The following is a 12,239-nucleotide window of genomic DNA, read 5'->3' as shown; positions in this document are numbered from 1 at the left end:
CCAGGTTATAGTTAATAAATTCACCAAAGAAATTTTTTTATATATCTGGAGAAGAACTGGACATAATAGCCCACTACATATACTTTGGCCAACAGATCTCAATGGAAGGTGATACAATAAAGGAAATTGAACAATATGTTAAATGTGGTTGGCAGGCATTCAGCAAGCTAAGCATTATTTTTAAGAACAACCTCCCCCTATGCCTGAAGAGAAAAGTTTTTGATCAGTTTGTGCTACCTGCTCTATGCCAATTGAATATGGACACTAACCTCACAATTGATACAAAAGCTACAAGTGGTGCAAAAAGCCATGGAAAGATACATGCCCATCATTACAAGACAAAATAGAAAGAATTAGAATTGCACATGAATTAGAGAACAAACAAAAATATATGATATCATCAAGAGAGTAAAATAATTGAAATGGAAATGGGCTGGTCCCATAGCAAGAAGAACTGATGGCAGGTGGACCAAGGCAGCCGTAGAATGGATCCCACTAGATAAAAAGCATTCACGAAAGAGACCTAAAATAAGGTGGATCTACAACATAGCAAGCATTTCAGTCCCAATTGGCAAAAAAAAGCTCAAGACCGTATTGGTTGGAAACATGTGGAAGAGGCCTTAATCTTGCAGCGGATAGACAATGGCTAAAATGATGATGATGATATCAGCTATAAAGTAGAAAACATTGTATAATTTATTTTAAGAAGTATCTTATTTGCTATTTAATCAGAAAATCATTGTGCTTTCTGATCCTTTATGTATTGTTCTCCTAGGTATCCAACAAATAAGTGGGTCAAGCTAGGCACTTTTCATGCCAGAGATGAAAGAAATGTCCAGAGTTTTCCTCTGGATGAACAAATGTATGCCAAATATGTAAAGGTAATTTATTTTTGGTGATTGCAACTTACTAAAATAGACAAAGAGGAATTATATTATTAGGAGCGCATAACTACAAAGTTGTGTATGGCACTATATGTTGACCTGCTGTTATTCATGTGGGTAACAAATACATGCATGTATTTAAACAAAATTTCACTTGTCAGAAGAGGGCAGATGAAGTAAACTCTAGAAGGGACCATTTAGATCAGGGGTGTCAGACTCGCAACGTCATGTGACGTGTCGCGACGTATCATGACTTTTTCTCCATTGCTGGCAATGGGTTGGGCGTGGTTTTGGCATGATGCATCCAGTCTGCAGGCCGGCAGTTTGACATCTTTGATTTAGATCATATAAACCTTCCACAGGAATCTTGTTTATAGTATGTATTTATGTATGTATGTATGTATGTATATGTGTATATACGCATACACACATACACACACACATACACACACACATACATACATACATACATACATATATATGTATGTCTTTGGTTTTTCGGGTTTTCTCCCACGTCAAATTGGAAGTGTCTTGGCGACCTTTCGACGAAGTCTCATTCGTCATCTTTAGGCTGGTGTCTTCGGCTTTGTGCTTCTAGTCTTCGTGCTGCCAGTCTTATGAGCATGCTTTCAAATCTTCGGCATTCCACTCTGATGATGTTGGCAGTTAGCCGACGAAAGCTAAGTTTATCAAACAGTTGTTAGTTTATTAAACAGTTGTTTTTATTTATCCTGGTGTTCGACTACTTTTCTCAACATATATATATGTGTATATATATATATATATATATATATATATATATATATGTGTGTGTGTGTGTGTGTGTGTGTGTGTGTGTGTGTGTGTGTGTGTGTGTGTGTGTATGTGTATGTATATATATACATATATATATATATATGTATATGTATATATATGTATACGTATATGTATATATATGTGTGTATATATATATGTATATATGTAGGTCTTTGGTTATTCGGATTTTCTCCCGCGTCAAATTGGAAGTGTCTTGGCGACGTTTCGACAAAGTCTCATTCGTCATCTGGTGCTTTTGGCTTCGTGCTTCTAGGAGCAATACACACACACACACACACACACACATATTTTATGTCTTATAGTTTATACTGTGTAGTTTATACTATACAGTAATCTATGCTTCTAGTAGTCCTGATGGGCTTCAATTCAAATTCTCCTTATATATCAAAAAATGAGCATTTGGCACCTATTAGTGGATTTCTTGTTAATTTCCTATTACCAATTCTTTTTCTCATACTCTGATAATTGCTTTTCTGTGACTTGAATATACATCATTGACTCTCAATCCTTAGAAACCTATATTTGAATGCTAAATGTATACTGCATGTGCTGTGTGAACTTACGTATGCATGCAGAGTGACACTGATTATTGGCCCTTTTTAGTCAATATTCAAAATACAGGGCTAAGACTTGGTCATGCTTATTGAAGATGACAAGGGAGATCTGAATGGTGGGGGAGAAGAGTTAGATCTTCCTGGTTCAATTGGTCTATTGGCAGTGTTCAGTGCCATATCTATAGTTTGATCCTGGACAGATCTGTGTGGGGAAAATGGGTTAAGACTCAGTCCTGGCACAGTAGAATGACTGTTCCTCCAGAAGCCATCTGGAGGAATGGCTGGAATACCATATTTGACTGATTGGTGGTCTACCCATTACAGAGGATTGTCTTGGAGCCATGTCATCTGTGATAGTAGGTGGAACGAAAGGAGAGTCTTTGGGTAGTTGTGGAACAGAAGGCTTTATTGATTGTCACTCATTCCCTGTGATCTCTTACTAAATTACTTACAAAATTCATTATCTGGTGGCTAGATTTTTACAAAGCTCATTACATGGGATTGCCATTGAAAAACATTAGGAAACTAATTTTGTCCAAAATGAAGTAGTCCACCAACAGTTTCTATCTGTTTTATCATTTGCCATATATATATTGTGGGAGCTTCATGGATTTTATTTGGCTTCTGGATGCAATCCAAGTTGCTGGTTATTACCTTATGGTTAAATGTTTGTATCTGCAAGGCTGTTAAATCAAAGAGAATTCTGCCAGCCAATAAGAAAATCAAATAGAGGGCATTTACAGGTACTTCCACCTAGTGAATGTCAGCAATGTGGGACCCAGAAATAAAACACCTTAATGGTGGCAGGTGTTCTTCTGGGTAACAGCTTATCCCCCCCAAAAAAGATGGCCTTATCCCATTTGGTAGGTTAGAAAATGGTTAAAACTCACACTTCTGTAAATCTTTTGAAAACACAATTAGTGTGTTGCTAAGGTGAATGAAGATGCCAGTGCTTGATTTATATTTGTTGTTTAATCTTGATTTTAAAAATACTGACAACCTCATAAAAGGAAGCCCATTTATTTGACTCATTAGTTGCATGGATTCTATTGATATCTAGAATATTAGGCTAGAAATTTCAATATTGCTATTACTGGTGGCTTCTTTCATTCCATTCCCTTGACATCTGCTGTTGGAAAATCAAGTTCTTGACACTTCTATTCACTATCACAACAGTTAATTCTGATTAGAGAGGGAGACTATCCTAATGGTGATGACTTCCTAATGATCTTTGGCATTGGCAGTTTTTTCTTTCTTCCTTTCTCTTAAGAGAAGCAAAAACTACTCCAGCAATTGATGGACCCAGTGGGGTTCCAGAGAGAGCTTGAGGATTTCTGTAAGGATCTCGTAGCTTGTTCAAATGGGCAGATGATTTTGGACCATATAACTCAGGCATGTCAAACACAAGGCCTGCGGGCCAGATGCAGCCCGCGGTTGGCTGATATGTGGCCCTCAGGGATGCCCTGGAGACAGCAAGGGACTGGCCCCGCTTCCCCGCCCAGCCCGGTGGCCCCAAAGGTGCACACACAGGAGGCGATGAGTGCTTTGGGGCCAAAGGAGTTGAACAACAGGGGCTGTGTAGCCCACTGTGAATACTGGGCCGGCCCTCCAGCACCAGCGCTGTGGCGGCACGAGCAGCACGCGGAGTTGGGGCACATGACCGCTGGACATGCCTATTCCATCCCATCTCTTTTTGGTTGGAGAACAGGTCACCACTGGTCATCTCCTCAGCCCCCTCATGGGTCTTGCTCTTGGCCCGTGGGTGGAGCGCATTCCCCTCGTGCACCTCAATACCCGCCATGGCTGCCAGTCGTTCATGCAGGTCCATCAGGCTGCCGCCCACAGCTACAGGCCTGCCCAGCACAAAGGTGAAGCGATTGACTAGGAAGCCCCAAGTAGAGGTGGTAGAGCACACCCCGGGCCAGCAGGCAAAAGGCCACCCCGAGTGGAGAAAGTTGGATCCCCATTGGCGCCATGGCATGCAATCATGGCTGGGACTGGGTGGCCATGGCGCCGATGGGGATCTGGCTTTCCCTGCTCAGGGTGGCCTTTTGCTTGCTGGGTGATTTCTACCACCTGTACTCGACTTCTTAGCTGGCCGCTTCGCCTCCTTTGTGCTGGACAGGCCTGCCATTCTGAGTCACGGCAGCAGCCTAATAGACCTGCACGAGCTGCTGGCAGCAGCAGCCCGAGGCGGGGCCAAGGTGTGTCAGGTGCGCAAATGGACCAAGGGCAAGATCTGCCTCACCTTGCTTTGGCCCGTGGCAACAGCACCCCCACCCTGCCACCTCACCACACAGGACGAACCTGCCCACTGCCCCACCCACCAGAGACCCCCTGGTTCTCCCCCAACCCTGCCCAGTCCCCACAGGTGTCCCCCCATGAGCAATGTCAAGGTAGCCATGTCCACATCGCCCACACCCACCCAGTGAGCCGTGACCATCATAGCCACTCCCACCCGGTGGGCCATGCCCCCCTGGCCCCCCTGAGGGCACCACAATGCTGATGCAGCCCTCAATGAAATTGAGTTTGACACCCCTGATATAACTCCTATACAGCCACTTTGTGTACCAAATCAGTGTGCGCCTTGGCTTACCAAGGAGTTCTGGAAAATGAAGCATGAGAGGAGAAGTTTGAAGCAGCATTGAAGGAAGAGCTGAAGTGAGTCTGATTGGACATGGATAAGAACCCATATTAGAGATTATCTTGTGATGATAAAGGACTCCAGAAGATGGTAGAGGACAGGAAGACCTGGAGGAATGTTGTCCATGGGGTCGCGACGGGTCGGACACGACTTCGCAATTAACAACAACAACAACCATTACAATTATAGATTGATCATTTCTTTGTCAGTGAGCAAATATACAAAATCAGCAGTGGCTCAAATAATTTTTTCCCTCACTGTATGATTTTACAAACTGGATACTAGAAGAATGAAAGATTCTAAGGCAAAAAATATGCACCTCATGTCAATTAATACTGGGACTTATAAAATGACAAAATGTTTTTACATTCAACATAGAACAGGAGATTTCTGAAGAATGAAACCAGAAGTTAGCAACTACAATATCAACACAATCAAAAATCAGGTCTGCTTCTATGGGTTCATAGTACATCTAAAAATGTTAATGAAGGAATGACACATCTAGAACAAATTTTATTTCACAAGATAAAGAAACTATAGAACGTGGAACTACAAATGCCAGGCTAAGAGAATAATTTGGAAAAGGACACTTCTGGATATGCGAAAGAAAATGACTGATTTTAAAAATTAAAAGGAAAATACAAACCAAGAGAACCAAGAGAATGAGCTGGTAAATGTTTTCTTGCATTTACAAAGAGGCTTGCTAAAGCCTTGGACAAATCTGAGTGTTGAGAAGAACTGAAATCAAATCCTATGACAATATTTGATTGAATTAAAGATTAATACGCTTAAAAGTAAAAGGAAGGAATATAAAATTGGTTGATCATGGTTAAACCACGGTTTTACATCGTGGTGACCAGTTTTGGTCACCATGATGTAAAAAAGATGTTGAGACTCTAGAAAGAGTACAGAGAAGAGCAACAAAGATGATTAGGGGACTGGAGGCTAAAACATATAAGGAACGGTTGCTAGAATTGGGTATGTCTAGTTTAATGAAGAGAAGGACAAGGGGGGGTCATGATAGCAGTATTCCAATATTCAGGGGCTGCCATAAAGAAGAGGGAATTAAGCTATTTTCCAAAGCACCTGAAGGCAGGACAAGAAGCAACGGGTGGAAACTAATCAAGGAGAGAAGCAACCTAGAACTAAGGAGAAACTTACTGACAGTGAGAACAATTAATCAGTGGAACAGCCTGCCTCCAGAAGCAGTAAATGCTCCAACACTGGAAGTTTTTAAGAAGAGACTGGACAGCCATTTGTCCGAAATGGTGTAGGGTTTCCTGCCTGAGCAGGGGGTTGGACTAGATGACCTTCAAGTTCCCTTCCAACTTTACTACTACTACTACTACTACTACTACTACTACTACTACTACTACTACTATTATTATTATTATTATTAAAATAAAACATTTTTGCAACATTCTGGCAACCATTTAGGGACTTTTTACTGACACCAGGATTGAAAAGCTGATATGTTATGGATTTGCTCATAAATAAGGAATGGAATATGGGAGGAAGAGGTATCCTTGGAGGGTATAAGTTATTAAATTTCTTCGTATTTGTTGTGATGAAGATTGGAAGTCACTTGATATATTTATTTTCTTTTTCTTCTTTCTCCTTTTTCTGCACTTTTTTCCATTCTATTTTAATATTGAGAGACAAAATAACAAAAAAAAGCCAGAAAAACGCATTTCAAAAAAGTTATAAATTGATTGCATTTTAATGAGTGAAATAAGTATTTGATCCCTTCGCAAAACATGACTTAGTACTTGGTGACCAAACCCTTGTTGGCAATCACAAAGGTCAGACATTTCTTGTAGTTGGCCACCAGGTTTGCATACATCTCAGGAGGGATTTTGTCCCACTCCTCTTTGCAGATCATCTCCAAGTCATTAAGGTTTTGAGCTGCCTTGAGATCATTGACAAGATCTATCCATGTAGTTCTGGGTTGATTCCTCACCATTCTCATGATCATTGAAACTCTGGCTGAGGGGAGGAGGTTCTCACCCAAGATTTGACGGTATGTGGCCCTGTCCATTGTCCCTTTAATGTGGTGAAGTTGTCCTGTTCCCTTAGCAGAAAAACACCCCCAAAGCATAATGTTTTCCCCTCCATGTTGGGCGGTGTAAGGAACCACTTCAATCCACATCTTAAGAAAGCAGAACTCTTGGAAACGATCTCTTCCAACAGGAACTTTTATTAAGAGAAATTGATAGCAGGCATGATAGACAGGATCTGAGGGATTCCCTCACAAATTGATGTTTTAAAGTGTCCCTACGTAACCCCCACCCCGCAGTTCTTCCGGGCGATTCAGACCACAGATTTCTAGGTGTTAAATTCAGGAAAGATAACATCAATCCAGCTCCATTGTACACGATCATTCAACAACTCCTCACCCCTTATTTTGATGACGGATAAATAAATCAGATCCCAGGGCTGTATCTTTTCAATCCCTTCCCTTTTCTAGCTGCCTGGTAAGGAGAGGTTCAGAGGGGCATAGGATAAGAGACAAATGGTTACATTGTAATAGTTAGCAGAGACGAATAAACAAAAAATTACTTTATAGTGAATAGAAGAAGTGAAAGTAGTGAAAAACCCCTGCATATTCCCCCTCCCCCTTGGAAGTATGGCAGGACCCAGGAAAGGTAAGAATTGGTTTTAGATCAGAGGAGATAGATAGAAAGGAAATATAACTGGATCCTGACAGACGATGTGGATAGTGTTCATAGGTCATAGGCAGCATTCCTCCTTCTCCAAACACTGCAAGTTAAGTTGATGCCAAAAGAGCTCAATTTTGGTCTCATCTGACCACAACAGTTTCACTCACTTCTTCTCTGAATCATTCAGATGTTCATTGGCAAACTTCAGGTGGGCCTGTATATCTGCTTTCTTCAGCGGGGGGACCTAGCGGGCGCTGCAGGATTTCAGTCCTTCATGGTGTAGTGTGTTACCAATTGGTTTTTTGGTGACTATGGTCCTAGCTGTCTTGAGATCATTGACAAGATCCTCCTGGGTAGTTCTGAGCTGATTCCTCACCATTCTCATGATCATTGAAACTCCACGAGGGGAGATCTTGCATGGAGCCCTAGATCAGGGCTTTTCAACCTTTTCACCCATTGTACCACTTTTAGGATATGACAACATCCGAGTACCACCAGTTGCCTAGCAAGGTGTCAAAAACCTGATGACCCCCCCAAAAAAGGAAAAAAGTGATAAAGTACAGGTAGTCCTCGACTTACAACAGTTTGCTTAGTGACTGTTCAAAGTTGTAATGGCACTGAAAAAAGTGCCCCCCAAGACATAGCTGAGCAAGACATCTGCCTGCTCACCCGGCGGCGCTCTTCCTTCTGTCAAGGTTTTCATTGTTGTGAGCATTTCTGTTGAGAATTGGCAGCAGGGGTGGGGGGGTGGATGTTTGATTTTTATCCCCCCCTATCTGCTGGGTGGTTGCAGCAGGGTTTGGTCACTTCACATAACCCTGGGACACTGTGACTGTCATAAATATGAATCAGTTGCCAAGCATCTGAATGTAAATCACAAGACCCTGGAGATGCTGCAACATTCTCCAGCATGTAAAGGAATGTAGAATCCACAGATGGGTTGATTTAGTCTTCTAGCCCAATCAGACCAAACAATCAAAGTTGCCACGCCTCTGCAGGGTCTGACCATGCCCCAGTTTAGTTTGGTCTCAGCCCTGAAGAGACGTGAGAATTTGGCTCCCAATTTAGATTCAGAAAGGTAGTTATTGCCATTTGTGGATTCTCTACCCTTTTTTTCCTTCTTTGGGGGGGGGGAGGAATTGGTTCAGCTCTGGGCTCAGTGCTGCACCATTTCTTCTCTCTTTAATCAATTCCCTTCTCTGTTGAGTTTTTCAGAGGCAGACAGCTCATTACAGACAGCTGCCTCCTCATTACAATTCACCCCCTACCCCCTCCCAGGATCTTAGCTGTGAATACGAAGCTTTAAACTATTAGTTTTCGGCTGAAAACTCTCAATCACCTTCCTGGGTTCATTACCAATTCAAACAACCTGCGGGTGCCATTTTGAGCCTCTAGAAGGCTCGATCCTCACATTACTCAAGTACTTCTTTGTTACTGTTGATTGTCAGCTGTAAATTACCCAAAAAACCCACAGCTGAACTGTTTGACTAGAAGAACTTATTACCAGATTACTTGCAGAAGAGGATCTTTTCTCTCAGCTTGTTTTATCTCTCATTAGATTGTTGCGGCCGCCATTTTGGGCTCCGGCCAATTGCACACATTAAATTGACTGCTTTGACCTAATTACAGCCTTTTCAGTCACAAAGCAACTTACTTATTTGGTGATTCTCCCTACATGGGGGTGAATAGGAATTCTAATTACACTCTTTTAGGTCTTTATTACCTCGTGCTTCAGCTGCTTAATAGAAGCCATCTTAGGTTACCTAGTGGACATAGAGAAAATACCTTGAGGCTCTCACTCCATTTTATCCAGTAATATTCCAGACTGTGTGACTTACCAGTACCTTTCAAATATCCAGTGCCAACAGATTGGACTGCTGCTTGCCTTGCCTGTTTTCCGCTGTCTGCATAGTGGTCGGCACTTACTGTCCTAGCCGTCACTAAGTGAGACACGAGAGTCAAAAAAAATAAATAAAAATTGTAAATTAATTAAAATAAAACAGAATTAAAATAAACAAGATATATATCTATATTCATATATAGAGTTATCTTTAATTGATATTTGATACTTTTTTGGCCAAATTGTCTCTCTATTACAGTGGGCTGAAAAATTGAATGGGGAGGACAGCCCCTGAGCGTAGTGCGGCTTATATTGCGTAGTGACTCCGTGCTTAACGTTGGGCCGGACCTCACAGACCCTCGTGCAGGCCTGTACCACCCAGGTGGGCCGTGGCCTTCCTTTCTCCTGCAGACCAAGGGCCGATCCAGGGATCTTCTAGTGAAAACCTGCCCTTTCTTCTCCTGCAGAACAGGACTGATCCAAGGATCTCCTGGTGAACACCTGTTGTTTCTTTCCTATTGTTTATTTCAATATGGCAGATAACACCGTTTCACAGGCTTCCACCTCCAGTGGAAATGTAAAACGCAAGCCATCCAGTCAGGATACACCTGCAAAAGCCAAGGCCAAGGTCAAACGGACCTCTAAGACCGATGACAAGCAAGCAGATAGCAGACATAGGGCCCTGGAGCAACAATTCTCCAAAGCCCAGCGACAGGCAGGAGAGACGCAGCTTATCCCCTCCCCTCCTCTTGCATCCACATCAGGGGAGCATCGGCCTTCCCCTTTTACATGGGCTTGGTCTCCCGAGCAGACCCTGGACCAGGGTTCTTCGCTGGGATATGAACGGGACCATCTGTCCCTCTTTGAACGAGAATTGAGATTACAGGTCCAAGATTCAATTCCAGCTGCTGAGCCAGGACCTTCCTCAGTGTCTTGTGGGTCTCGGGGAGGTTACTACAGTCGTCCCTCCCCCAATCCCGTCAGCATCTTTCACGCCGACGGCGGCGGGTCTTCAGGGCCCCGAACATCCTTCATTTACTGTCCAGCTCCAAGCCATGATCTCACAGGCAGTGGCTCAGGCAATGGCGGTTTCAGGGAGGGCCATTCCGGTCCAAGGACCATCAAACCCCCCTATGCCCACGGAAACTATGCATCCCAGGGAGTGTGTGATCTCAGATCACGGTTCTCCACCTCAATCTGAAGGGAGCGAGATATCAGATTATTCTGCATAGATACCGGAAGAAGGCATGTGGTCAGATGGGGAAGACATTCAGGTGGAGGCCACTCCTATGGTAGGGGTGTTTAATCCAAATTCCTTCTATTCTCTTTTACAAAGGCCTATGTCACCGGAAAAATTGAACCGGTGAAACCACAGATAATGGATCAGGACTCTGGACAGAGCTCTGACCCACTGTTTCTGGAACCGGTCAAGAAGAACCTACAGATACCTTGTCCCCCCATGTTTCTCAAATCCATTCAGGATCAGTGGGGATCTCCTGGAAGTTTCTCTGCTCTTGGGGGATTAGATTGTAAGCTCTTAGATACAGTCCCTTCCCTCAACGATGTCCTCGAAGTTCCGGGTGTAGATGAGGCTCTTGCCCCCATACTGTCAAACACCAAAATCCCAGGAGATATGTTGGAGGCCCTTAAGGCTGAGGACAAGAAGTCTGAGATTTCCCTCAAAAGGACCCATCAGGCATCGGCTTGGGCTATAAGAGCCTCAACCTCTAACTCCTTCTTCGCCAGAATCGCATTAATCTGGCTCAGGGAATTACAGGCCAGAATATCCCCAGATGAAGTAAGGGTTCACCAGGATGTCACTAAACTAAGGGCCGCACTGGAATACATGGCGGATGTGTCTCTGCAGTCGGCCAAATATTCGGCTCGGACCATAGCTTCCAACGTGGCCGCACGCCGGTTGTTCTGGTTAAAAAGTTGGAAGCCGATACCAGGCACAAATGGAGAGTAGCTGCGGCACCATATCAAAAGGGTCACCTTTTTGGAGAGGCTCTCACTCCTTACCTGACTGAAAGCAAAGAAAAGTTGAAGGTACTAGCTCATATTGTCAAAAAAACAGGCAGACGTTTTTCTCCATACAACCAGCGTCTGTTGTTTAAGTCTGCCTCAGACTGAACTATCTGGAGCGGGTATCGGCCCTTTCAACCAGGGCCGGACCGCTCATCGGACCGGTCCAGCTACAGAGACAAGCCAAAGCCACAATTCCAGGCTAAGCGGCCCTTTCGCGACAGAGGAGGCCGTCCTTTCCCAAAGTCAAAGTGACTTGAGGTGGATTCCCCCCATTGGTGGAAGACTGGCACTATACTTCCACAAATGGGAAAACACCACCACAGACAATTGGGTTCTAACCACTATCAGAGACGGACTGTCTCTGGAGTTCCTCACACTCCCCCCTCGGCGCTTCATCTCCTGCCCCCTATCCCGAAATCCCGTGAAACAAGGTCACATGGAGGAGGCCATTCGTCATCTGTTAAGCATAGAGGCAATAGAGCGGGTACCCCCAGATCAATGGGGACTAGGTTTCTACTCCATCCTATTCGTGGTACCAAAGGCCTCGGGAGGATGGAGGGTGATCCTAGACCTCAAGGCTCTAAATTGGTACCTAATTTACCAAAAATTCAAGATGCAAACTCTTCAATCTATTCTGGGCAGTATTCGGCCAGGGGACTTTCTTACATCCATAGATCTGACAGAAGCTTACCTGCACGTTCCCATACATCCAAATCACAGGCGTCTTCTCAGATTCAGGTATTCCAACCATCACTATCAGTACAGGGCCCTGCCATTCGGTCTGTCGTCAGCTGCAAGGATTTTCACCAAAAT

The 12,239-nt window shown here is 43.7% G+C and overlaps 1 protein-coding gene across 3 annotated transcripts in view; it reads left to right on the top strand.

Moving 5' to 3' along the window:
- Positions 1-12,239, top strand: part of SUCO (SUN domain containing ossification factor) — a 153,597-nt gene that overhangs the window by 48,272 nt on the left and 93,086 nt on the right. For all 3 annotated transcript variants that reach the window (XR_005554599.1, XM_039325941.1, XM_039325940.1), the window contains exon 11: positions 776-881. Coding sequence is in view for 2 of the 3 variants with exons in the window: in XM_039325941.1 (XP_039181875.1) it covers positions 776-881 (106 nt within the window). In the remaining variant the exon portion in view is untranslated. The remainder of the gene's footprint in view (positions 1-775; positions 882-12,239) is intronic.

Source organism: Crotalus tigris, unplaced genomic scaffold (assembly GCF_016545835.1).
Source record: "Crotalus tigris isolate CLP2741 ecotype Arizona unplaced genomic scaffold, ASM1654583v1 scf7180000024339.11422700, whole genome shotgun sequence".
Classification (NCBI taxonomy): Eukaryota; Metazoa; Chordata; class Lepidosauria; order Squamata; family Viperidae; genus Crotalus; species Crotalus tigris.
This window is presented reverse-complemented; position numbering and strand designations above follow the sequence as displayed.